The sequence below is a fragment of the Calypte anna genome, chromosome 4A, assembly GCF_003957555.1.
Source record: "Calypte anna isolate BGI_N300 chromosome 4A, bCalAnn1_v1.p, whole genome shotgun sequence".
Taxonomy (NCBI): Eukaryota; Metazoa; Chordata; class Aves; order Apodiformes; family Trochilidae; genus Calypte; species Calypte anna.
Window position 1 is genome coordinate 2,644,083 of NC_044248.1, and position 27,230 is coordinate 2,671,312.

General features: G+C 39.0%; 1 protein-coding gene across 3 annotated transcripts; it reads right to left on the reverse strand.

The window, feature by feature from the left end:
- Positions 1-1,545: 1,545 nt before the first annotated feature.
- LARP7 (La ribonucleoprotein domain family member 7) lies at positions 1,546-26,358 on the reverse strand. 3 transcript variants are annotated; one of them, XM_030450175.1, is made up of 14 exons: positions 26,170-26,358; positions 21,426-21,641; positions 19,962-20,062; positions 19,767-19,850; positions 18,011-18,175; positions 17,253-17,361; positions 15,957-16,325; positions 15,352-15,432; positions 14,770-14,899; positions 12,070-12,227; positions 11,054-11,172; positions 8,211-8,370; positions 6,316-6,407; positions 1,546-1,997 (listed from the first exon to the last, which is right to left on the reverse strand). In XM_030450175.1, exons 2-14 carry the CDS (start codon positions 21,631-21,633, stop codon positions 1,917-1,919), a joined length of 1,857 nt encoding a protein of 618 aa, XP_030306035.1. In that variant the 5' UTR covers positions 21,634-21,641; positions 26,170-26,358; the 3' UTR covers positions 1,546-1,916. The 3 variants fall into 3 exon arrangements, with proteins under 3 accessions (XP_030306035.1, XP_030306037.1, XP_030306036.1); XM_030450177.1 differs by having other exon boundaries at positions 21,426-21,634; positions 26,170-26,300; XM_030450176.1 differs by having other exon boundaries at positions 21,426-21,659; positions 26,170-26,300.
- Positions 26,359-27,230: the final 872 nt, after the last annotated feature.

Here is a 27,230-nt window from a genome sequence, read left to right on the forward strand (position 1 = left end):
TTGTAAAAAGTTACATAAATCTGGAAGGAAGAGAAGGCTGACTTTTCTTGCTCCATGTTCTAGCCAGGAATGATAAATAAAAGAGCAAAACTCCAAACATATGCTTTTGCAGTTCTGCTCCACTCTCCACAAAACATAGAAAGCCTGAATCATTTATGATCTGCATTATTGACAACATGGTTAAGCTCTTGACTCAAATGAATTTCAGCAAAGAAAATCCAAAACATTTACCTAAGTAGGCTGGGGTTTTTGGGGGTTTTTCCCTTCACATCACAGAAATGGAAAAAAACATCCTCGTGGTCAGAATGCCTAGAAGACATTAATTGATCAGTTTTCATAGCTAGGTATCTCAGTTCTCTCTCCTGAGTCAGCATCTTATCCACCTAGTGCAAGAGAGGAGTGGATTATTTATTATAATATTTACAATCCTACAATTGGACTGAACATCCCAATACTGCTGAAGCACACACAGAACACCTGGGACACAGCTTAATTCAGAGCCTTTCCCCCACCTCTCCCTGCAGGCCCCTGGGAGGAATTGTCCTTACATCATTTCCAAGAACCACTTGGTTCAAGCACTTCCCCTCCACCCCCAAGAGTTAAGTCTCTTATCTTGGACTTTTCCCCCTTCTGTATTTCTGCTATCTGCAGCTTCATCACTGCTCTGCCCCCTCCAGTGATTGGTGGCAATCCTCTCCATTCCCTCACTCCCTACCCAAGGATGGGGGTGATGCCTGAGGAGGGGTGCCTGCTGCTGGCAGCTCAGATGCTCCTGGGACTCTTGGGGGAGTACAGGATTGAAAAATTTTTTTTTCCTATTTTTTCCCTCCTGTTCTCCTTTACTGCAAAGCCACCATTATTATACCCACTCTACTTGCAACAATTCAGCAGAAATAATGCAGATTATTTTCAAAGATAGCTAAATATACCCGTGCCACCAAGCTTGGTTTTACTGTAATAAATACCACAAAAAAACACTTATTTGATAACATGGTATTTAAAAATAATGGTAACCTACCTTACACCAGCAAAAGCTATAGATGCAAAAGTGCCTGGAGGGTCACTGACAGTTCCCTTCAAGAGAATCCAATGGTATTTCAGAAATTAACTTATAAATAGAAGGAAGTTTCACACTTATAAACTGATGTATTAATGTAGTCTTTGCCCTGAAATAACATTCACCAAAAAAATCTTCACATTAGCATTGAGAACTTTAACAGCAGACTTAGTCATACCTCAGTTTAACCTCTTGTATCATTCTGATTTTACATTTAGGGATTTTGGTTTGCTTTTAAATATTGTCAGTCTACAATTAAATATTTTGAAGTGAATTGAGACCCTCATTGTGACTTGTGAACTACACAACTTGTAACACAACTGGAAATAGTCTGAATTCAGTAGCACAGTGTGCCCTTCCTGCAAGTAAATCTTCCAGCCTTCTCAATGACAGGTTTTACTAAAGAGAGACCTAGAGTTTTATTCAGCATGATCCAGTTTAATTACCTAGTGTCAGAAAGCAGACAGAAGAATTAAGAGATACACAACTGAAAAGTTCTCAGTATTTTATTTCATAACCTAGTGTATAAAACTTCAACATACAAAACCAAACCAAAACAAAACAAACCCAAACCCAAACGAAACAAAAACCCAAAACCCAGAAGTGAACAAAAGCAAAATCTCAATACATTTTTCTCCAGTAAGCTTTACCTAAAGGCTCAGAAGCAGTTAAACATTCAGCCTATTCAACACTGGGATTGAGAACAATCTTCATACTTGCAGTCTGCAGAATTATCAATCAAATGGAAAAGGTTCTGATGGCTTTTTAAAAAAGGTTTAGTTGCTGTAAGCAGCGGTGTCTGTGGGGTTGTTTCTTTTTAAATACTTAGGTTCACTCTCAAGATCACAATCAGTCTGGGCTAATCATCTTCAGTGAAGCGAATGTGTTTACTTGTTTGTCGAGTCTTTTCAAGTCTCATTCTTTCAGCTTTAGCAATCAACTGCAAAGAGGAAAAATATGGCAGAAAACAGAGGAAAATTAGATTGCTGTAATTTTAGCTCACAATCATGAATTTATTATTCCCTGAATAACAAAACTACGTTAAAAAAACACCCTAGTATTTGAACAGCTGAGGTAACCTGCACATTTGACAAAAGAAGTTATAGAAGCTTTGATATCATGAATTTCAGTATTGCCTTCCAAACATCAAAAATAGCACAGCACTTCTTCCATCTCTTGACACTGCAGCATCTTTCATTCCACCCCTTCTTCTCCCAATATGGTTGTAGAAAACAAAATTACAGCTAAAAAAAAAAAAATACCAAAACACCGTCTCATATAGCAAGTTAAAAACCCCTACCCTTTTGTGGGATTCATGCTATTACTGATGTAAGAAAAACAAGGTCAGACCATAAAAAATTGCCTTAGGAATATCGTGTCATTTTCTACACTCAGCTAGCAAACAACAAACCCACTGAAACCCAGATGGGGACCATCCCTCAGGCTGGGAAAACAGCACAATATGTAACCCAGCCCTGATGAGAGTTCATGTCAAGAAATATTGGTGCAGTTGGGAGGAATATTCATGCTAGGAACCCCTGATTCAAAGTCCAGCCTGACCAGGGATTTGAATGTTTTGCAGCTGCATTTTAAGAGTTTGCCCAAATTCCTATGGTACCTGGCTAGCTGCACACCCAGTACAGAGGTATGAGAAATGCTCTTGTGGAACACAACCAACCTGATAATTTCCAACTTTTGGGTGCTGCCTTTTCAGGCAGAAACCAAAACAACAATATGCATAGACTTAAGCTCAGTACTGCAATGAAGTCATACCCAAAAGCAAAGGTACAAGCTTTGGTTACTGCAATGCCCCAGTAAGATTCCTTAACCATAAGCAAGAGCTCAGGAGGTAACTGTTACATGACTAAGATGATCAAAAAATAAAAAGCCAAAACACAAGGAACAAGGCAGGCTGGTTAATCTAAATAAAAAGTGAGAAAGCAGGAAACTCCTGTGAGTCTAGGCACATCTGTAATGCAACAGCATCAACCCACTTTAACTTATCTGATAGGGACAAGTAAAATATATTAGCTAGTGCTAAAATAAAAGAGGGGCACTTGCTCACCAGACAGTCCAGAAATTTCCTCAGAATTTAAAAAATTTCATATCCATGTGTCTGTGGTCACAGCTCTGTCCTGCAGACACTGCACCCTGTACCTGACATGGAAGTGCAAAGTCCTGCTGCACTGATAACAATAGTGCAGTATTACACTCTACACTGCCCCTGCACTGTTTGGTGTGCTGCAATATAATCGCACAAGCCCAGCATTTGACTTGACTGCACTCATTAACATGTTCTCAACAGCATCAGACCTTAAGTTCTGGTAGATGATCTTCTCTCTTATTCTCCAGAAATAAAACTGATCTAAAGATGTAACTATGAGATTATTTTTTTTCCTCTCTGCTAGGTGATTAAGATAGTTAAACTCTAAAATAAGCTAGGAGTGGTTCATCCTTTCAACATATGGGATGCAGAATCACAAATAAAAGGGAAGCTCTAAAATGTGCAATGCTCAGTTGGTATCAGTTTCTATACCAGCACCAGAATCTGCAAAGGGCCTCAAGGATTCCCATTTTCAGTCCATCAATCCAGTATCAATCTCTAAGCACACCACAATCCATCTCTTCAAACAGGTACCCAGCCCTTCCACAGGTACCAACACATCAGAGAATTTGGGAAAGGGGCTTCTTTGTGCTCTGGACTGGGACCTCTCCCCACCCAGACACAGACAGGTCAATCTTGCAAGGACACAATCCCCAGGCCTCAGGTGTGAGGAGAGTAGAGTGGGCTGTGATTCTGAAAATTATTCCACCCTTCACAAATACCCAATTCTCACTTCCTCCCCATCACTCAGACATTAAACTTCCCCCTTTCCTTCTCTATAAGTGGGTGTTGAAGGTGTAACCCAGGCCTCAGCAGCACCTCCTCCCAGAGGAAAGCTTGCAGGCCTCAGGCTTTGGCAGCAGCAGACTTTAATCAGTCCAGAGAGTTTAAGGCTACAGACTGATGAATTGCTTGGGGTCTGCATAAACTGGCACTCCCCTGAAGAAACAGCTCTGGCAAGAAGGGTTTTTAATCTGTATTATCATGCAGCTGAACAACAGGCTGAAAAGCAGAGGGATTTGCAAGGGGCAGCAGAAGGGAGCACAGAGGTGACAATGACCGACCAGGCCTGAGGGAAAAGCCTGATAGGGAACACACCTTGTTAACCCCAAAGGATGGCTAGAGACATTAGTCATGAGTTCTGGGGAACCCTGGCATATCCAGGCTCTTTTTGACCTTTATATTATTTAAACTAGGCAAGAGAAAGTTGGGCTATTTGTTCTGTTTGTTTGTTTGCTTGCTTTTTCTTTTTTCTTGGGAGGGTGGTGGTGGAGACATTATCTCATAAGCCCCCTGCTCCACCATTACAGCCGAGTAAACCCATATTTGTAAAAACTCCTAAAAAAAAGGAATCTCAGTCTACCTGAAGCTACACTCAAAAGCTGTTACTGTGGCCTGCCTGCGATATGAGGCAGCCCATGCAACAATATGTATCTTCATTGTTACTCAACTCACGGACAGTATTGCAGCTATGTCACTGGAATGAACATAACACTTTGAAGCCTATATTTAAACGTTAATTTAAAGAAAGTAGATGCTGTCCTTATTTTAAGTATAAAACAACTAATAAGCAAATGCTCATCTTCAAAGAGATCTTGCAAGGAATTTAAAAACCTTCAGAGAAAATCTTTACAGGAAAGATAAACTAATGGCATATTCAGCTGTACATGTTTAATTATGAATCATTACTTTTTTCCTTCCTTTTACAGTGACCTTCAAAAGAAGTCAACTTGTGATTACTTTTGCAAGAATTTTCAAATAAAATAATAAAATCCATATTAAGGAACAGGGAAAAACTTTTTCTTAGCATCAATCTGTACTTCTGGAATTCAGGTTGCCAAAAAGTAAGGAAAAGGTTAAGAATTACTGACTACAAGTGAGGCATTCTTTTCTTGATGTTTTGCTTAACTGTGTTAGCATTTAAATAGCATCACTAAGCTTTGAAGTTAACACCTCCCAGTGTTCCAAGACTAAGGGTAAGGGGGAAGAACAGGAGTTTGCATCCTTGCAGTTCCCATTGTTAGGCAGAACTGAGACAGTTTATATTTGCAAGCCCAGATGAGGTACATTACTGGCCAATTTACACCAGTTTGGTCAACAAATACCAGTCTTCAAAAGATGCAGAAGAGAAACTTGAGCACAGGGCACTACACTCCAAATGAAAAGCTGCCACGAGCATTTTTGCTTAAAAAAAAAAAAAAAAGTACATTAAAAAAAGTTTTTAAAAAACCTGTCAGCACTTGGTAAAGGCTCTAAAGTTGTACATTCACATTCCCTTACTGCTTATATTTAAGAATCATGGCAAGAGCCAATGCCAGCTTTATGCTTTTAAGAAAATTAAATCTTTCATTTGGAGAATTTCTTTGGGCACATCTGTGTTTAAAAGAGTAAGATTCATTTGTCTACAGGATCTCTAAAGAGACATTTATACAGGATAATAAGGTGTAAAATAATCCTTGTGCAAGACAAGGTTTTCATCCTGCACAACTCCTGTTCATTTAGATCAGTGTAATATTTCCTTTTGATTGTATATGGAACAACTAGGAAAAGTTTGGTATTGTGTGCAGAAAGTCTCCAAAGTCACCAGCAAACACCTAAAGTCAGATGATTTTGAAGTTTTGCAACAGACAGCATAAGGATTCAGCTTAGAGCCAACTCAGAAACCTTATCTACAATGTGTGTGAAGTAAACCCAGCAATAAAACGTCTGCAAAACACTCTTTGGCTCCTCTCTGTCAGCTAAAGAAAGGCTCTGCCTGGCTTAATCAAGAACCTTTCATGCCCGGAAGGATCTTCTAGGGCAGGAGAGGAGATTGCAGCCTGCAAGTTCATTGCAACACTCCCTTCATCACTGGTCTGGACAGGCACACCAAGGTCAAGGCTGGAAGGAAGTTTCACTACCTTCATGCCTTTAATCATGGCCTTAACTTTCTCTGATTGCATCCATAAAGACAAGTCCTGCATTTGGCAACTGGGCTAGCCAGAAGTGCTCCATTTTGTGGCTGTAAAACCCTGCAGCCAAGTCAGCTGAAAGTGATTTAACTGGATTAAATGCAGAGCCAAACACAAAAGTATATAAAAATGTAGACATACAGAGAATAAAATTATATTTTCAACCACGGTTGTACAGGGAAAAAAAGAGACTTGAAGATTACCTTCTCAGTACCTCTCTTCTTTTCTCGAGGCTGGTTAAGTTTAGCTTGTCTGTCCACTAAAATCTTCTGCCAGTAGCGTTGCTCGTGATCACCTTGAAACACAAATTAACATGAATAAAAGTATTCAGTACAAATAGATGCAGTGTCTTCAGCTGTGATGAGAAGGAACCTTTCATTACTAAGGTAAACATATGTCAAAATACCTGTTAGGGAAACCTAACAAGTATTTCTCTATCAGTCTTGAATTTCACAGTTGGAGAAGTCATACAGCATTGCAGCTGCTGACCAACATACTCTGGGGTGGAGAAAGAGTAGAAAAACTGTGAGAAGAAGAATAAAGCTGACAGGTCTCTGTTCTTTATGAGCTGAACAGGATCTCCTTAGAAAAGATACTCAGAAAAAGCTATGGAATTAATAATTCTAAGAACAAATTTTCCATACATAATTTATACTTCTATCACAAAAACATCTAAGTATTACTACAGACATTTAATGTCTTGTCAGATGAAGAGTTGAAGACTTTTAGTCAAAGCCAAGCTCTAAGAAGTGAAAAAAAAAAAATAACTGGGAAAACTTCAGTCCCTGCAGTAGGGAGCATTGAAGATTCTTTCCTTAGTCTCTGTATTCAATTTATGCCATCAAGAAAAGCTGAAATCCTTTCTGTCAGTCACTGGTGTGTTCTTCAGAAGCTTTTCCATTCTCATTTCAATTACCCAGTTTGAAAAAACCCAAACTTAAGACTATGAATAGGAGGCTCCTACAATGTCCTACTTAATCCTAATCTTCTCTTACTCTCTTGTATACAACAATGTAAAACAGAGACAAACACACACATCTGTAAAATGCAGTATTTCAAGCTGTTTCTGGATAAGAAAGCACTCTAAAGACAAATCTATCTCCAAATGACATCAGCAGCATTCAGTGAGGCCCAAATTTTAATTAATCAACATTGATATTAATCATGAAGGTTAATGTTTCCATCATAACTCTTCCTTCTGCAATCCTTAAATGGCATCTGTGAGGGTTTATGTCCCTGCATGCATGGAACTGGGCTGTACGGGAGGATCAGTGCAGGAGTGGGGTAAAATATTTAAATACACAGATGGGAGATTCTCATCTGGATTGTTTTACCTGTTTATTTTTGAATTTAGGATTTTTACTGTCTGTTTAGAATGTTAAAGGTTTAATGAATACAAAAACAAGGTTTGAGAGATACCCCTGTTCCCCCACCCTCTATCCCCCACTTCCATAGATGTTTCTCTGGACCTGGAAGACTAGTCCAATCTAATACAAGATAAAAATTCAGAACAGCACAGTAATTTCAGAAACAAAACCAACACACATTAGGATAAAGCTCCAAAGCAAGCCAATAAAAGTTTCAGTGTAAATACAATTTAAAAAAGAACATTACTCTGGCATAAATCATTCAACTTCCTGAGAAAAGAAAGATTAATTAGAAGCTAAGTGCTAAAACCACCATATGTGTATCCATGCCATTAGATCCTTGCCCTGTTACTTCACACTTAAGTTCAATATTTTCAAGAAAACCTCCATTTAAAATTCTCTTACATCATCAGATTGATATCCATAAAGCTGAACCATCAATTAAGTTCTAGAGTTCATTGCCACTAAAGGTGATGTAAATCAATCTCAAAAGAACAGAACAAAGTTGATAAAATCCAGTAACAACAGTAAAAAAAAAATATCAGGGGCATAAAAATCCTTACTGCTTTTTACCTGTTTCATTACAAAAGCAAAACTAAAAGACTCACATTAAAAAACCCCAGTCTTTTCCCCAAGATATCTCTGTATATCTACACATCCATTAAGCTACCACAAAACACAATCCTTTTCTCACTTAAATCTTCCTCTACTAATATTAAAAAAAATCTTACCAGTGAGAATTTCACATTTCCAGTTGTTTTTGATCTGTTTTTCTTTGTATGCTTTCATGACAATCTGTGCATCCTCAGGAGTTGTAAAACGGACATGGCATTCTGTGTCTCCCTGCAGCATGTCAACATAGGACACGTCAGCCAGCACTGCCAAAGTATCCTAAGAGAGAAAACACAGACCACAGAGCAAGTTTTACAAAAGAAGACTACTCAAACATTCACTTTTTGACCATTCCACCTGTAGGTCACTGACCTCGTAGTTTTGTATTAATATATTTTTCTAAGGTTAGAAGGGAATTCTGATTTATGAGCATACAACATCTATTTATCTCTCATCCTGCCCTCAAACCAATTTAAACCTCTAATTCCTGAAGGTTATTTTTTTTTTTGCATAGGAATTATTTTACAAATACAGCATCAGCAATTATCCATTTATTTCAAAACTGTATCTGTATGGACTTTTTGGAAAAGAAAAATTATTTATGTAGCATAACACTGCTATATCAGCCCAACAGAAAAACACCTAATTTCATTCACTGCATGAAATATAAAATCAAACTCACTCCTGGCAGATTCTTGGAGAAATAAAGAGTAGCAAACCAACCCTTCTGATCTTTATGAAGTGACCTCTGCCTGAAAATTGTCACTAACAGCTAAAGGAAGAAGAGTCAGACATGCTCTTTCAGATGAAGTGCTTCACTTGCAATTCCTGCTGTTAGGGAAATTAACTGCGACCACAAATTCCTACTCAATTTTGCTCACAGCAGGCAGGCAGCTCAAGAAAGATGCTACTATTCAAGAATTACACAGCTTTTAACCCTCCACTAGCAAGGACAGCTTTAAAACAAAACTTCAGTGCCAGCACTATGGAAAGCATTTGAAAGCCAACCAAAGCCACTTCCCACTCTAAATTTTTGTATCCCAAAGTCACACTTACAGGGAAAACTGTAATACCCCAAAGAATTCAGTGGGGTTGGTAACACTTGTGATCTCCCAGAAGCAACTTTCTAGCAATATATAGGGAAAAAAAATTACATCAAAACAATATGAAAACTATTCTGCAAAGACCTCTCCAGCGTGTCAAAATAATTAAGCCTGCCACACAATCAGAAACACAGATCAATTCTGGAAGTTTATTAAGGAAAAAAGCCTAGAGGCATCACTTTGTGACAGTGTCTGCTGTTGCTATGACAGTTCAGGAGCACAAGCAAGGTTTTGCCAGAGCTGCACCTTTCATAAAAGCAACTGGTTTGGCCAGAAAAATTAAGTAAGCATCCAGTGCAGTTACAAATTCCACTACAGACCTGAAAAAGAGCTGAAGATTATTGCTTCTTCCATCTAGTTGTATTCTGCAATTAAATGTTTCATTAAAATCCTTGCCTTATCTATTTGCTAACATTTTGTGAAATATTTTGCTTATTATTATGGGAATCAGAGACATGATTAATAACATCCTAAATCTTACTCTGGATCCTTTACTGAAAACATTATTCCCTTGAACATTTCCCTAAATCTAAGCCAAAAGAAAAGTGGAAACTCCTAGAAATACCAACCACTGTTTTCAGGTAGGATGGGAAGAGTGAGCTTACCTCCTGATCACAATCTGTTAAGTTGTGACACAAACTGAACAAAGTAAGGTACATACTGCAGTCAAATGAGCCCTCAAAAGTCACAGTGACAAATACTACATCCTCTGAAGTGTCTCCAGCACTCAGACAACTGCCCACAAATATACTGAGGCAGATGAGGCTGAAATCCCTATCAGCAGTTTGTTTTCAGTGAGAGAGAAATCTCATCTTGCTGAGATTTCTGCTTCACACTTGCAAGCAATCACCGACTTTGAAAGGATTCCTCAGGCAGCCTGAGAAGTCCATACAGGTAGTTTGAGAAGTCACCTCAGAACTTGCATTTTGAACCATTCTCTCATTGCCCTAAGCAGTCTGAATCTTTATGTCAACCTAAATTAGATTTGTTCTATTTTTTTCACCAGTAGCTCTAAAAACCAAAAGTACAAATTCATGAAAGAAAGTTTCCTGTGTCACAGCCATGTCACAGCCATTGGTATCCAGAAAAAAAAAAAAATGCTTTTCCTTTAGAACATTTTTTTACATTTCCATTTCCAAAGGATGCAGCTTAAAACTTTAACTTTAAAAAAAACTTAAAAAAAAAAACTTTAACTTTAAATTAGATGAAAATAATCCTACGTAGCATGCATAACTTTCACATCATGACACAAAACAAAAGTTTATGTAATTGAAAAACATATTTACCACAAGGGAAAAAAAAAAGATCAACTTTCTAGAAAATGAGCTAATGAATTACTGGACAAGGTTTGCCAGACTGCAGTTTTTGTCATTGTAAATTTCTTACTGAAAAAACCCTCAGTTGTATGTTCATGAGCTGTTTCTTGCCACCAAATTCCTGTAAGTGGTTAATCCTTCCAAATACTGTTACAGATTTCTTCATCTGAATTGTGCCAGGATGACCGGCACAATGATGAGTACAGAACACTCCATCCATTTTGTCTTCAACTTTCCTTTCTAAACTGGAACTACTCAATCTGTAGAGCATTAATTATTTTTGCCACCATTTTCACTAAACTTGACATTGCTTGAAGCACTCCAAAGGGTAACTTTGCTTTGAAACATCCCCTTTATCCTATCTTGCTGTTGTAAAATCTGCCATTCACAGGTACTAGAGAAGAATCTGTCCACAGCTACTGGCCAAACAAATAAAACCCCAAAATCAGTAAGACTGGTTCAAATGGCATTCCATATTCAAACATTTGGGGGGCACTGTTAGAGGAAAGGCTAACAGCTACCCTGAGGTTACAAAGGCATTACCTTGATCTGCTTCCTGCTCGGCAGGGGCTCAGTGCTAATGATCTTCACAATTACTCCACTCACAAACCGGGGCCCCATTGTGTTGGCCTTGCCAGGAGGGGCAAAATCTTCACTGGTGGCTGGACAGTTTGAAAAGAGAAAAGTGGGAAAAAGAAAAAAATAAATTTAAAAGTTCTACATTTATTAGTTTGAAAAACTAAAGATGCTATGAAAGCACATAAGCAAAGTGATGTACACAAGAAATAAAAAAAGAGGCATGAAATGTTGCTACTGCAGGTTAAGGCTTTAAAAAAATCTAGGATAAACACTGTTCAGAGGGTAATGTCAATGCAAGTAAAAAAAAGAGGAAAGATAACAGTTCCAAGAAGAGTCTTCGATGAATTCTTACTACATACAGTGTCTCTTTTTAAGAATAAACTATAGACATCAGAATATATATGATAGTTGAACCCTTGCTAAAGTGTTCAAAAATTGAAATGCAGTACTGAAGCTAGTGATACACAGAGGATCCAGAGAAAAACTGAGCAATTTCACCTATGAAAAACATAGAAAGGTAAGAAAGAGGACATAATTAAAACTACTTTTAACAGTAATGTTGGAAACATGCAATATCAAGCATTTTTTTAATGCCTTCCTTAAAGAAATTGTCAAACTGCTACAGGGAGAGCTAAACAAAAGCAAATCAGGCCCACATTAAATGACAAAAAAGCTGATTTTTTTATTACCTCATTGAGGCCTTTATAATTGGAATTATCCTATAATTTAAGAAGGACTGCTGAAATATGCTGATATTATTTGTTTAGTCTTGACTTCTAGAATTCCTTAGTCCCAAACCTATCAAAATGTGGGGGGTGGTAGTGCTGCTTTTAATATTAGTTGTTATTCAGAATAATCACCAGCACTACAGAAAATAAAGCCATTTTGCAGTGTTTCTGGAGTACCAGTGTCTTAAATCACTCGTGTGTGTGTACCAGATTCATGAAAAAGACAAAACTACTCATCACAAATAGAATTACATTTGCCATTTTCAGACAGAGGCCTTTTTTCTCCAGAGAAATCTGTTTCCATCTCTCCCACAGGCTCAGGTTTGAGACGAGACATTGCCTTCTTTAAGGAGGCCATACTGGCTTTTTGAAGGGCCAAATATTCTTGCTTCAAACCCAACCATTCAGTCCTAAAAGCAGAAACACAGGCATAGGGTGTCAGTTGTAGACAAGAATGTTTAGAAACTCAGTAATAACACAGTTCAAAAACAGCTTAAAGCTTAATTTATTTAGCAGTGCAGACCACCCTTACCATTAGAGATTTCCCTGCACTTAGGTGAAATTAATCCTTGCCAATATCTGCATTTTTTTATTATTTTGCTGTAGATTTTAACATTCCAGTCAAGTTGCAACAAGATCAACTTATCTTCAAATAAAGCAAGTCCCCAATTTTTTGAACATATTCAGAAAACATACAGAACAGCTTGGTGAACTGTTTTCTACTACACAGAACAGAGCATAGGACCTTAATTCAGACTTAATTCAGAGACAGTGAACTCTGAATTCACTGAATTAGTTCAGTGAACCCACTCCTCCATTTCTATATTAAGAATCAGTCATTTATTTTCTAGAAAAATCATTGATGAAAAATCAACAACTGGTTAAACTCACCAAAAACCTACTGAGATAAGAACATTCCTCACTATTCAAATGCATTTTGGTTAAAAAATACCACCACATGGAAGCAATTTATATATTTACATACATTTAACATGGAGATGTTTCTGCAAACAGCCAGAGCTTTGCTCCAGAGCAACACAATGCCCACAGTGCCACTGTGAGAACGACTCATTGTTACCCTAATCTGTGCTATCAAACAAGCTGATAGAGGATTTTTAAAGAGGAGGATATCTTGTGGTAATGGTTTTAGCTGTTAACATTGACAACTGTATACTTCAAAAAAGCATCCAGACTCACCCAGGATCATACATTCTCAGCAGAGCAAAGACATTAAAATAACAAAAGGCCCACGTAATGATTCTTGGAGATAAAAAGGCCCCACCATTCCCTAGCAAGGTATGGTATAAATACCAGCACGAGGAGTCCCTTGCTGGTCAGTTCAGTGGAAGGAACAGAAGAACGCGGGGACTGTGTCAGGCAAGTATCAGCAAGACTTGCTCTCTTTTTCTCCCCTCCTTTCCAAAAGGCACTTGTAGTATTAAATTTTATCTGTCTTCCATGCAGTTTTCACTTCACCTCAGAGGAAGAGAACCACCGTTGACTGTGGACCCCTTTTACTTTAACATGGAGGTGCTTTCTGTGATTTCTAAGAAGTAAGTGCTTCCATGTTTTAGTAGAGGTGAATCCTGACCGCAATACTGATACCACCACACCGGATTTTAGACTTGTTTTCGCTGGCAAGAGCATCAAATACGGGATAAGAAAAAGGAAGAATATTCCCCCTGAGCAGTTCTTTTACAGCATGAACTTAAAGAGATCATTTAAGCGACAAGCATCCCAGCAGTGACTAGTGGTTTAAAACACGAAGTTTTAAACTTTATAAGGACTCCCTTCGCTTTAACATGGAGGTACCTGCTGCCTAAAAAAGTAAGTGCTTCCATGTTTCAGTGGCGGTGGATCCTAAAGCTCCTAAACGCAATTTCGGCAGTGAGCTGCGGCTCGAATACAAGTTTGGGTTTGTTTGTTTTTTTAATGTTGCAATAACAGAATTGTATCGTTTATTTTTAGTATGATGGCTTTTTTATTCGTGGGGTTTTTTTTTTGTGTTACTAAGCATCTCCACTTAAGGACCCCCACAACTTAAATGTGGATGTACTTGCTTTGCTCCTGACTAGTAAGTGCTTCCATGTTTTGGTGATGGTGAATCCTTTTTTTCCTCAACTGAAAACACTTCCCTCGCTTGCACAGCACATGTGACCCCCTGTGCTAAATAAACATTTTGTATTCTGGTATTGATACAAAACGTCAAGGATCCCCTCGACTTTAACAGGGAGGTACTTGCTGTACGCTTCAAAAGTAAGTGCTTCCATGTTTTAGTTGTGGTGACTCCTAACAGCCAACATTTAAATGGTCGGGTTTTTATTTTTTGGAGCAATTTGTTTGGGTTTTTTTTAAGCTACTTTTACAGGTCAAACAAATACACAGTAGAACTTTTAAACCTTTTCAGCTGCAGTCTAGTACTGTTGCTAATGTGCAACTCTGTTGGATAAAAATTGGAATTGCACTTTAGCAATGGTGATGGACTGTCAGACATACAGGGATTCTGAGGTTTGAAACGGGCTGAATTAATATTAGAAATTCTGTACATGCTTGTAAATAAAAATTCAATAAAGTAACCTTTTAATGTGCTTATCTGCCAAAAATTCCCAACTCTACACTCCAAAATATTAAATTATTACCTCATTAATTTCAAGGGCCACACAGTCTTCAGTGCAGATTAGAAATCAAGGAAAAGTGTACACAATATACAACTGACTCAATAAGCTGTAAAAACACACTCGCCCAGTTACTGCCTCAAAAAGCACATTTTGTGCTGCCAGCCCACTGCTACACACAGGAAAATTTGTTAGTCTGCACCTTCCAATACTGGTGAGAAAAAAAAAACAGTCTCAATGACACCATGGAAAAAATGTGCTATAAAAGGAACCAAATGATAAGCACCTCTACATTCATAGAACACATGTGGCTATCACATCAAGTTTGAACACCTACTTGGAGAGTACTCTGAGAGGAATAACTTCTTCACCCATTTTGTGTCTCTCTTTGTGTTTCTTCTTGTGTTTCCTTTTAGTTTTTGAAAGGGATGTGTCTTTTTTATCTTTGTCATCTTCTGTAGAGATGTCTGTATTGAAAAAAGGTAAGAATAAGGGTAAAACAAATAGGTTAACAGGATTTATAGGTAATTTCCATTATATAAATATAAATTTACTATTTTTTACATGTAATTCATTGCATTCATTACATTTTTGACATGTTATTCACATTTACTTCAGAAATACCTTTTTTCTCCCCACACAAATGTACCTACTACCCATTTCTCTGCCATAAATTTAGCCTTTAATCATAGACTATTGTCAGTCTTAACATGATTTAATTGTAGCTTTCAAACTCTCAAGTATTGCTTTTCTTTCCTTTATCTTGTGCAAGAAACTGGGATCATCAGCTATTTCTTTTGTATTTTAATCTTATCTAGACTCTCTATCTCTCACTATCATCTAGGCTGTTTAATCCATACTTTATTGAAGTTCTACTGCTTCACTTTGTCAACTATTTTTATTTTATAATAAGGTTTACCTGCTTCAGCATGGAAATTTCTTTCCCATTCTCCATGCATCTTATCTTCTTGGAATGACTCATCACCAGGTTTCAAATTAACTGCAAAGAACATCACATATTCCTTAACATTATCTTGTTATATCCAGCATATCATTTTTTACCCACTGACCCAAGCCCAACTTTTTTACCTATTAAAGTTTTCAGTTTTTCAGAGACAGGAGTCCAGGGTCTATGTTTCACCAGCACTGGGAAGATTTACTCAAACTTTGAGTTAAAGTGCTAAACCTCTCAGCCCCCAAGAGTCCTATCTCTTAATATATTTGAGCACCCACACTGCATTTTTCACATTTCTTGATGCTTTCCCTAAGTTCTTTCAACCCCTTTTCTTGACTTGCTCATTCTTACCCTCTTAAGAGTACTGAGTCCTAATTTCTATAAATTAAAACTAAGCCACCACAAATAAAATTTCAATTTTTAAGAATGCAGTTTCTTTAACTTACAGTCTAGACACTTCTCCCTCACTGTATCTACCACTTGTCATCTGCAAGAGACACATTTGCCAATTGATTTCACTCATGCATGTAAATCATGAAAATACTAAACAGGGATGCAACAAACTTTACCACTGGAATCTTTCAGAGCTTCTGTTTCTTCTTTTACACCATCAACTTCCTCCTTTTCAACAGTTTTCTTGACTTTTGAAGTTGTCCCACCATCTCCAGAGCTGGTCCTTTTTCTCTTTCCAGGCCTGCTTTCCAAAGGCACCTCTGAGCTTTCTGTTCTGTCCCATTTTCTTTTCTCTTTCCTTGAGGGCTGCCTGTGACTCTCAGTTCCCTCCATTTCTGAACACTCTGATGAAGTCCTGTGTCTTTTTGATTTGCTTACTTGCTCTGTTGTAGTGTTTGTGTTTGGCTCCTTTGCCTCTACAGTTGCCTGTGCATTGCTCTCTTTCTTGATTTTGGATTTCTTTTTTTTCTTCTTTTTCTTCTCTTCTGTTTTAAAAAATACAATATTTTAAACTGCCAATGATGCTGTACATTGTCACTAAGTTTTTCCTAGGCATTTTGAGACAAAAAAGCCACAGATAAGACTCAGTCTCACTGACTGAGAAAGACCTCTGGGTCACAAGGGCCACTTTACTACAGGATTTCTGAAGTAATTACTCTCAAATTCAAAAGAAAGGAGCTAGACTTCTTTGCTACTCCTTAACAAATGTACATTTTGCCATGTCAGCCCTTACTTCCCTTCGGGAAGAGATACCTTCCCTCCTTCCAGGCCAAAAAGACAACAAAAAGAGACTTTTTGTGTTCTGAGAATAAATGGAGATACTTAGCCCAATGAATTTATCATGCTAAAGCATCTGAAAAAAATACATTTATTCTCCATACTACTTCCTTCTAAGTTGTAACATGCAGGATGCAGTGTGAAATCAAAGAAAGTACCTAAAGTGGGTTTTAAAATCATGATTTTCTTCAATTTTTTTTTTCAAAACAGTTACTGGTGTGACAAAGAATTAGTGATAACAGTAAGAAATCTAACATGATTCATCATTATGTGTATGAAAGAGAAGGGAATATGCCTGAAGTCTGGAAAACTGTATTATGTCATCAGAAACAAGGAAAAATGCTTCAGTGTTTAAAGCTGTGACATAATCCTGTGCTTTCTAAGTTACAGTATTTATAAGAAACATGCTCAACTGTGAGCTCAGGATTCTTCCATCAGGAATATGGTCCAGGTTGTTACAAGTGATTACTTTTCTCAAGCAGGAAAAAGGCATAAATACATTATATATGTAATTTTTAAGACTGCATTGGTCAATGTTTTAAAGTGATAAATTTGGATCAGGAAACAAACTGATTTGTGCCTCAGCTTCTGAACAGAATTTGTTTCCTGATCCCAAGTTATCACTTACCACTTACCTACAACGTTGCTGTTACTATCATTCAGTGTAGGAACAGGCTTGTTCTTCACTGTTTTGGGGAAAATCCCAGGTTTCCGTGGTGCTTCTTCTGGTGGATTATTCAGAAACTAAAAAAATCCACAAAACATTACGAAAAGTTTTATATATATATATACACTATATATATATATTTAAGAATCTGTAGAATTAAAACCAACAGTCCTATGTTAATTCAATAATATAGTCCCAGAGGTTTACACTGCTCCTTGCATGGTGTGGTGAGTTTTGGCTGTTATGATTTGCTTTTAAAGTGCAGAGCTTGCTTTATTTCCCATCATGCATGCTGCCTTTATGATACTGAAACATAAGTGGTTGTAAAGTTTCAAATCACATATAAATACAGAAAATTAGGCATGACCACACTTGTCTAGTAAAATTTTATAGTCCCTGTAGTGTTACACAGAGATCTTCTGTTTTTGTAATAGATGGCAAGAGCAGCAAACCAAATTATTCCAAAAAAATACCCACTATGCTTCTACTGAGTCTCCAGGCTATTAAGAGAATTACACTTCTAAAGACTTGTCAAACTGATTGGAGTTTTGGGGGTAGGAGACAGTAACACAACTCCAGGCACACAACTCAAGTTGAGTTTTTAAATTATGGTATTTTAGGAATTTCTCTCCAGATTTGGTAGGTGAGCTAGTAAAGGCTGCACCACCCCTATCACAAAGCAGCCATCAGGAAGAATGTTAACAGAGCAGAGGCACAGTGACTCACCTCAATAGCTTTCTCTGCCTGTTCTTTAGTTTCAAATTCAACAAAAGCAAATCCCTTTGGGTCACCAGTAGTTCTGTACCGGGGTATACTGATGTAAACTACATTACCACACTTCCCAAACACCCGCTCAATCCAGCTGTGACTGACATTCTTGGGAAGCAGCTCCTGGAAAAAACAAAACCAAAAAACAACAACAAAATGTATCTTTCTCACTACTGTATTACCATTGTATCAGATGGCTTACTACATCTTCTAATTAAAAAGTTAGTAGAACAAAACATATATAAGTTTGATGTGATAACACAGTTTTAATTTCAGAAAGTATTCTTGGTGAGATGTCATAGCATTCATCTGAAAATGTATCTCTAACCATTCATACATCTAAAACAAATACTATATATCCAATTTATATGTTTACCTTTTTCCTTCTCCTGACAGATACCAAGATCTCACCGACAGCTGCATCTTTGCAACATGAAATATCTTTATAATAATTTCAGCCCTTCCAGCAAACATAAATCTCCATTCATTGTCTTAAACTATCCACTGTAAAGAAGGATTTTTTTTTTAAATTATTGGTAATACAGGTATTTGAGATGTTGTTCTTCACAGAAAGCTCGTTGCCTGCTTGAAATCACTAATCCAGCTGCTAACAGCTGCAGGTAGATACCTAAACTGACATTAGTGATAAAAAGGTTTCTTTTAGAGACAGATGAAATTTCACACTGGCTTCAATATGATAAAAGCTGTTATAATTCCAGCAGTATAAGCCTTTTTTTTTTTTAAATAATACATTTTAGCATTGATGCAGCCACAGGATAGTGTGCTATTAGGATGATTTTTTTTTTTTTTTTTTTTTTTTAAAAAGTCCCCTAAAAAATAGGAATAGCTTATTTAGGTACATTCTGTCTTCAAAAGAACGATGTTTGTGTGTTACAAGGCCAGAAGTACTTGCAGCTAAAGATACTGGAAAGTCTGTACTTTATATAGTACACCCAATTATCTTGCAAACTGTTCAAATCCTGTTTGATAAAACTAATAGAAGTAATTATTCTAAAGCTCTAACTACATTCATGCAATTGGTAAATATGTCTTAGTACTAGTGTTGCCCAGTGAATACAGTAATGGGTAAATAAAAGCACACTTTTTCTTACTAGAAGAAGAGCTCTCAGCTCAGCATTTAAAACCATTTAAGCTGTACAAAAAAAAAATCTGTGTGCAAAAAAAATCCTGGTTACTGCCAGTGCTAACTTGCCCTTGCTTAATTTCTTTTCCTGACTACAACAGTAGTCAGCCACCTGCCCAGCCCCTCACTGACTGCACAAAAATAGTGATGCAGATACATTTGTGACACAAAAAATATTACTGCATTAAACTCACCCTTTGACCCCACACTGAGGGCCTCAGCACTACAAGTACAGTAACCTGTAATGCATTCCCCTCCCTACACTGTCAACATCTTTTGGAGGGGAAAAAAAAAGATAATTAGATACATTAATTTTTCTGAAAGCATTTATTGTACTAAATCTATGTTGTTCTCAAAGAAAATCTACCTTCTGATTCTGATAAAACTGTATGGCTGCATTATGTTGGTTTTCTTGCTCTTAATCCAGTTAATACTCCTATGAAAGTAATCATTACAGACAACACACAGTTGGATTTGGACTCTTAAGGAATTATTAACAAGAAAGTTTACAAGTTTCCACAGAAATAAAGCACTCTGCCAGACATGAGGCAGAGACAAGTACCAGCTTACCACATAAACTGTACGACTATCCACATCTGTTGGCTGCTCACCCAGAGGCTGGCGTCTTCTGATTCTTGTTCCTTCTAAATCCAACTAAAATAAACAAGAAACAAACAAGCATTTTCCATAAGATTATTGCTCACTTCAGTACCTGTAACAGTATTACTCCAGCATTAGCAAATAAAAGAGCAAAACACTAAATACCTCCACAACAGATGAACCTTTAACTGCTCGAGCTATCAATTTCCCATCAGTAGTCAGTTTTTTCATTTTGTTGAAAGAAACAAGAAGTGATATGTCAACGTCTAGGGAATAAAGAAAAAAAATAATTGTGTAAATTATGAAATTAGAGCAGTCTAGAAAGCACTAGGAATGTGTTCATTGCAACTCTGCTGGTATTTTTGTAAAACAATCTGCAAGGTTTTACAGAGAAGTTTACAATCAAATTTAAAGTCTCAATTAAACCTATCGTTAATTTTCTTTTGTGCTACCCTTTATCAAAGGAATTTTGTTCTTTTACCTCCTCACTGATAACTATTGTCTTTGAAAAGAAAGGAAGAAAAACCCCTTTCTGATGTAGCTTTACAATACAAAAACAATTTGCATTGAAAACATGTCTCCTTCAAGGACTCAATTAAGTGTTTAACTCAAGCCTTCCCAGAACAAAAGAGGCCCCGTTTGCACTTCAGTTGCAGTGAGTCATGCTGCTAAAACCCCGACAGAATATTATGTACCAGTAATCTTGAAAAAAAGTGAAGACATCCAAGATCTATACCTCTAGAAGATGCAGGGTAAATTTTATTCTGAAGGTCTCATTGAAAAACTAGCTTGAAGTTCAATGTAATTGAGGACTACACCAAGAAGTTAAAAGCCTATGCTCTTCACACGAGGCAACTGGACTAGTAGTTTACACTTCACATAAATATGGATTCCTGAAGAAAAATAAGTAAACACTCTGGAAATGACTTTTCTTTTATTTTGATGTAAAGGACCAACTCTTTTTTCACCACACTTCTAGTTCATCTGGCATAATGCAGTTAACTGAACAATTATGCTGATAAACTATTTACCACCCACATAATGTTTTAAAAAGCAAATGCATAATGCAGTTGACATGTAAATTAATTCTTCAGGAACTGGCAAACAGGTTTGGAACCAAGCTCTATATCCTGCTCAGAAGTCAAGTATGTCAAAAACTGTCTAAAGCAAAGAAACCCACAGCAGCCCTAGATTCAAATGAACAATTTCTCATACGTCAAACTTGTGCAGAAGGCATGGAAAAAAGCTATACATCTCACCACAGATCTGAAGTGACATTTTCACTTCAGCATATATCTATCCTACATGTCAAGTACTGCACATCCAAGGGCAAAAAATGTCCTTGTTTGCTTGTTAATTTTTATAGTTATACAGAGTTAGAGGAAACCAGGTCTCCCTAACAGTCACTTGTACCTGGCAGATGCCTCTTACAGCTGGCAGTAAAGGAAAGGAAAAGAGAAACACTGAATAAAATTTCTAAAAAAGAGAACCTTATCATAATACTGGTTTCCAGCAGGAAAGAGGAAGACATGTACCTCAAAAGGTACTAAAAAGACATGTCACGAGCAACATAGTTAAGAGGAAAGTTAATCATATTTGTTTAATGAAATATACCAAATATAAACTTACACCCATCTCTGGACTTTTCTATTTGTTCTCGGAGAAATCTATCTTTGTGGAGATTAACATCACCAAACCAGAAATCCACTTGTTTTGCTATATCAGCCAGCACCTGTTTAACCCTTGACCTCTTTTTTTTCTCTCTCTCCTTTTTCTGTTCAGTGCTTTCTTCTTCCATGGTTTTGTCTCTTGCAGTTTCAGTCTCCATTCCCGTCATTCTGTCAACTGGAAGTTAAATATAACCTTTGAGAAAAAGCAAAATGTTCATTTCAAGGAGTAAACACTTTTAATCTTACATTAAAAACTTCACACACATCCCCTGACAGACCATGTGCCATTCACTATTTGTAGTGCAGAAAACTAGAAAGCAGACAGAAGATGAGGAAAATTAGGTCAAGAAATAAAGCTGCAGTGAAGACTAAGCTGGAGTTCATGTCTCATGGCATTCCGTGCTGCCTTTTAGCCACAAAGATTCACTGCTGGCAAGTTGGTAGCAAACTACAGGCTTTTTATTTAAAATTTGTATTACTGGGTTAATTCAGAATGCCTTGTGAACAGTCTGTTCTCCCCAGTAGATTTCTAGCAGCAGCTTCTGAATTTCAGCAGCAGTCCTGGGATTCACAGCTTCAGTTACTTTTGAGAGTTATCAGACAAGCAGAGCTATTAAAATGCACATATATATACAGAAGTAAATTCTTTAAAGCATTTCTGCAGGTCACAAACTGTGTTTTAATAACACATAACTTCCCTGTTACCAGAGAAGCAAGCTAGTTGCTAACAAGAACCTACAAAAACTAGAACTAAATAGCAATTCCCCTCCCAATAAACACATTTTCTTAGCCTTGAAAAAACAGAAATAGCTGCTTCTCCATCCCCCAAGTCTCCCAGTGCTAACCATTAGGAAAAACACACAAAAAACCCAGAGCACCCTTGAGTTCAGAAGTTATCTTTTTATGTAGAAGGCAAAGTAAGAAAAATAAAAAGCTGAATTATACAGCAGGCCTCTGGAAAGGCTGTCCAAAGGACCATGCTCAGCAGGCAGGTATCATAAATCCAGTGGTTGAAAACAGGTTGCACTGCCACACACACAGCAGCTGAAGAGCAACAAGCAAAAATTTATGGTACAGCTTTCAAACTGGAAGCATCTATTAATCCTTATAAATAAATGCAATGTAAAGATGTACTTAAACACCTAACTAATATTTATGGGAGGTCTGGTAATAGTAAAAGTTTGATTTTAAAAACTGTCTTTGTTATGTCATAAATGCAAAGCACTCACTTTGCCAATTGCCAAGGCCCTACCACAGAGCTGTAATCTCAAATCTTCCACTCCTGCCCTTGGGTATGCTGGAACACCAATTCACCTCATGGCAATCTGCATGTGCAATACTTAAGACAGTTTTCCTTTCTTCAGTCAGGTTTCTTTCATCAACTGTCACCGATTTTAAGGGCAACACATATTCTGTCAGAATCAGCCTCTAGAAATTAGAGAGTAGCTAAAGAGAAGTGAATTAAATGTGCAGATTTACCTTGAAATATATAAAAACTTTTAAATGCATCAATTAATATTTTTTTTTGGTTCACATTTCCATTCAACTGTAACTAGACAGCCCTCCCTGAAAACTGCCAGTCAACACAGTACTCAACAGTCAACACAGTATTTCCATGAGCTAAACAAAGCCACACTGCCAAGAGCAGACAGCTTTCTGAAAATGAAATTAACACAAAAATTCAAGGAATTAATGTAGCCATCACCATATGAAAGACTTCTCAGCTCTCTGCCAAGGCAGCATAGAAGGCAAGGTGAGTACAGCCATCAGAGAGGAAGCCCACCTCTACAACAGGATGACAAAAATGGAAATGGTCTTCAAATTATTGTGCAAATCAGGCTTCCTTAGCCGGATATCAGTCTCTCTCCCTGCTGTGAGCTGACCACTCAAGATAGTGAAAGGTCAACAATTACCTTGAGAAGATAAGCCAGGTAAAACTCCCCATAGAAGTTCAAGCTCCATTCAAGCCCTTCAGCAAGGTATTTTTATTAATGATCAACAGAACAATGTACGACTTAGCTGAGGGCTACAGTGAATTGCACCATGAAGGGTAAAGCACATTAGGGGATACTTTTAGTGGCTGAACAGTATTAAACGACAACAGTGACATATAAGGAATGTGGCTTATGTACAGCAAAGCTTTATTTTAAGAAGCCATTGAAGTGTTCTGTGCATTTTGAGTCACTCAGCCTTAGGACTTCCTTCACAGAAGAGAGGTTCTCATTCAAGCTTAAAGAAAAACAGCTGCAAGCTGTATTCTGGGCTTCCCTCCACCCCCAACCTCTCTCTGTACTACTCGTTTTGGCAATGAAGCTTTGAGAAAATTATTTTGGAGGAGCTAGAAAATATGGAGTCAGAACAAATGTCAGCTATGATTCCATATCCAACCTTACACTTAGGGAAATATGCCTGAGACAACGTTGGGTTAAAAGTCAGGATTTAAGAAAACACAGCTTATAAGTAAGCATACAGTTTGTTGGTACTCTGTTCAGTTACAGTAACTCTTGCAAAGCTTAACTCGCAATGAAAGCTGCAAAGCCAGGATAAGAGATAGTTCATGGTTTTGAGTTGCCAACTTTTCCACTGCCACCTCCCAGCTGCAAGCACTACTCTGATAAATAATATGGAACAAAAAAACAAAATCAGGGTCTGCTAAAGCAAAGCAGATGCCATCCTTTAGCTTTCCTAAAATGAAATTAAATCGGAGTGTCCCTATGTAGAAGGACAATGAAGCAGGAGGAACTCAAGAAAGCAACAATGATGTAAATCAAAGTAATACAGGCCCACATAAGTCCATAGTAACTTATCTATAATCTTTAAAAGGCAAACATTAAACATGCTACAAATAACTTGTACACAGCCAAGTTCCAAGCCCAATTTCTATTGTTACAAATACTTATAAAAACAAATTTAAGTGAAATCCAGGGTCTGGAAGAAAATGGGTCCCAGTTAGAAAACATCCTTTATTCCTTTACATTAGGCATTGATGCAAATGCTTGCTTTGGGCATTTTTAAATAGCAAAATGGAACAAGGGGAAAGGCAGGAGGAAAGTAATTCTAGATGCTTTTTATACTATGAAAATGTTTTCATTTAGTCAGTTGCAATACTTCCTCTTCTGGACACTACTCAAAAAAATGCAAATATTCAGCAAGCTTGAATCTACTTTCAGAAATTAATTCTGTAATCCACCTTTGGTATTCTTACTCTAATACACAGGCAGAGCTGCACCACGTTGAGTTCCTCTCCTAAGTTGTCCTAAGTTGTAACTTCACTTTACAGAGAGCCAACTAAGAAGGGAGAGAAGTGATCACATGGGGACCACCACAATTTTCTTCATAACCTAAAATCAGTGAACTGCCTTCTTTCTCCCCACTTTAAGCAATAAAACCAACACCTAATTTTAAACCTTCATTTAAGGTATCCAAGAAATGTCACAAAACCAGTGTGCTCACAAACAGAAAAGGCTTTGCTTCCATCTAACAGGGATGGTGTTAAGGCTGTGTAAGGACATAGGAAAGACCCCACTGTGTCAGTCCTGCCGTGGTTACTCTCTCCTCTGTCATCACAAAAGGCAGACAATGGGTTTTTAACAAAATGCAGGTTTGCTGCTCAACACGAGGCAAATTAGATGGATCCAACGAAATGAACCAACTGACACTGGAAGGACTGCCCAGTTCTCTCTGCTTAATTCGTACACAGCCCTCCCTCAGAGGATGTCACTCTAAGACTTGAAGTAAGTTACTTTTTCTGGTCTTTCGCTGCTGGATGAGCGGGCTAAACCAACTCAGGGAGGAGATGGATAAGCAACAGAGCTAATGAAGGGAAGAAACAGGAACAACCACTTGGGAGCAGGTCAGAGGTGGGTACAAAACCAAGACATTCTGCTGTCCTGTTCCCAGCTGCACACAGACTGGTCCTGAAGCACTGCACAACTGCAGAACTCGATTTACTTTACTTTTCAAACAAAAGGGAAACGTACAGGGTAAAATAGATTTTTTTTTTCCTCATTCCGACTTAACTTTTGTCAGTGAAGAACCTGTTTACTCCTGGTTCCCAAGAAAGCCACCCGCCATCTATTTATCAACTGCACAGGTACTGACCACTCCAGGTTTCAGCAGTGCTGCTCATGGACCTTGTACGCATTAAAAAAAAAAAAAAGCAAAGCGAGCTAGAAGTCAGGCGTTCCCCATTCCCCCCTACAACATCGAACCCTTTCCTGCAAGGTGCGAGAGGTCCTGACCACACATGAGGGCACCACCTGTGACCCAAAAAGACAACACCCGGCCTCGAATGAGGAGCCGCTGAGGGACAGGAGCGGTTGGAAAGACTCAGGCAGGCACCACACACACCAAAAAAAAAAAAAAAAAAAAAAGAAACAGAACACCGGGAGGTAAAGACACCTAGAAACCGGACGGGGGGGGTCGGAGAGGTGTCAGACTAGAGGGTGAAGGGTGACGAGCAGCGGTACCGCGGGATTAGCGAACCGGGGCGCTTCCCGCCCTCCTGAGGTAACCGAACAACCGCCGGGCACGCGCCGCCCCCTCAGCCCAACGGCCGCCGGGCCGCTCGCGCCAGGGGCAAAGGGGAGGGGGCGAGACTGGGGGGAACGACGACGAGGCTGCAGCGCCCCCTACCGGCGGTACCGCCCCCCGCCTCTCCCTCAGCCGCCGCCGGTGGCTGCCGCCAGCCCCGCACCGCTCACCTGCGCAGCGCCCGCGGGGGGGCTCGGCAACGCGGCGTCACCGCACGGACACCGGGGCCACACCGTCAGCTCCTCACAGCCCTGCCCACCCCCGCCTCCTCCTCCTCGTTCTCCTCCGCCCCGTCGCCGCCTCCGTCAGTCCCCAGGCGACGCGCGGACCCCGCCGGCTGAGAAGGCCCCGAGGCGCCTGGCCGCGCGTGCGCAGCGTCACGGGCGGGCGCGCCCGGCTCGGCGGTCACGTGACTCTGCGCTGGAGTCGCGGCCGCTGTGACGTCACGGAGAGCGGCGGCGGGAAGGTTGGAATGAAGGGAGGGAGGGAGCGCGGCGGCCGCCATGGTCCTGAGGGGCAGGTGGGTAGGATCGGGGCGTTCCGGGAGACACTCAGCCGCAGTGACAGCGCTCAGCGGTCAGGAGGTGGTGGCTGAGGGTGGTGGGGGTCCCTCAGGGCAAAATTCCCGCGGTCGGGGTGGTCCCGCTGCAGGTCATCCAACCCCCCCCCCCCCGGGCTGGCTGCGCTGAGGGAAATGCTGATGAGTGAAGGGCCAAAAAGGGCTTAGCGGGTCTGGCTCGGCTGTGTGGGGAATGTGGATGTAGCAGGGATGTGTGTGCGGGAAGCAGTTTGTCACAGCTCCCGTGGTCATTCCCTGCTGGGTTGGTGTCAGTGTTCATTCAGCTGGTTTTAAAAGCTGAAGGGGTAATTCTGTGTCCATTAAGGGTGTCCCTGCCACATCTTACTAATCCTCCAGGTGCTGCTAAGACAGTGACAGCTGTAAGAAAGAGCGTGACTCCTTTATTTCTTGATATAATCTGCTTCTCCATAGCACACAGTGTCGGAGGAGCTGAGTCTGATTTCCTGTCATCCTTTACATTGCAGAGATGTTCAGGGATTGAGCTGAGAGTGCAAGTGCAGCTCTCCAAAACTCAGATATCAATTGCAGTAATGACCAAATACCATAAACCAGTATGTACAGCAGCACTCAGAGACTTTTATAATTGTTTGTCCCTGGTCTCATCACCAATGGCTCTTTTAAAAGATATTGAGATCTAATTTTAAATATGTA

Coding starts and splice junctions, on each gene's coding strand:
- LARP7 (XM_030450175.1), bottom strand. CDS start 21,633: ATGACGGGAATGGAGACTGAAACTGCAAGAGACAAAACCATGGAAGAA. Junction 14,900..15,351: donor AAATTTCCATGCTGAAGCAG/GTAAACCTTATT, acceptor TTTTCAATACAG/ACATCTCTACAGAAGATGAC. Junction 11,173..12,069: donor TCTGTCTGAAAATGGCAAAT/GTAATTCTATTT, acceptor CAAACTGTCCAG/CCACCAGTGAAGATTTTGCC.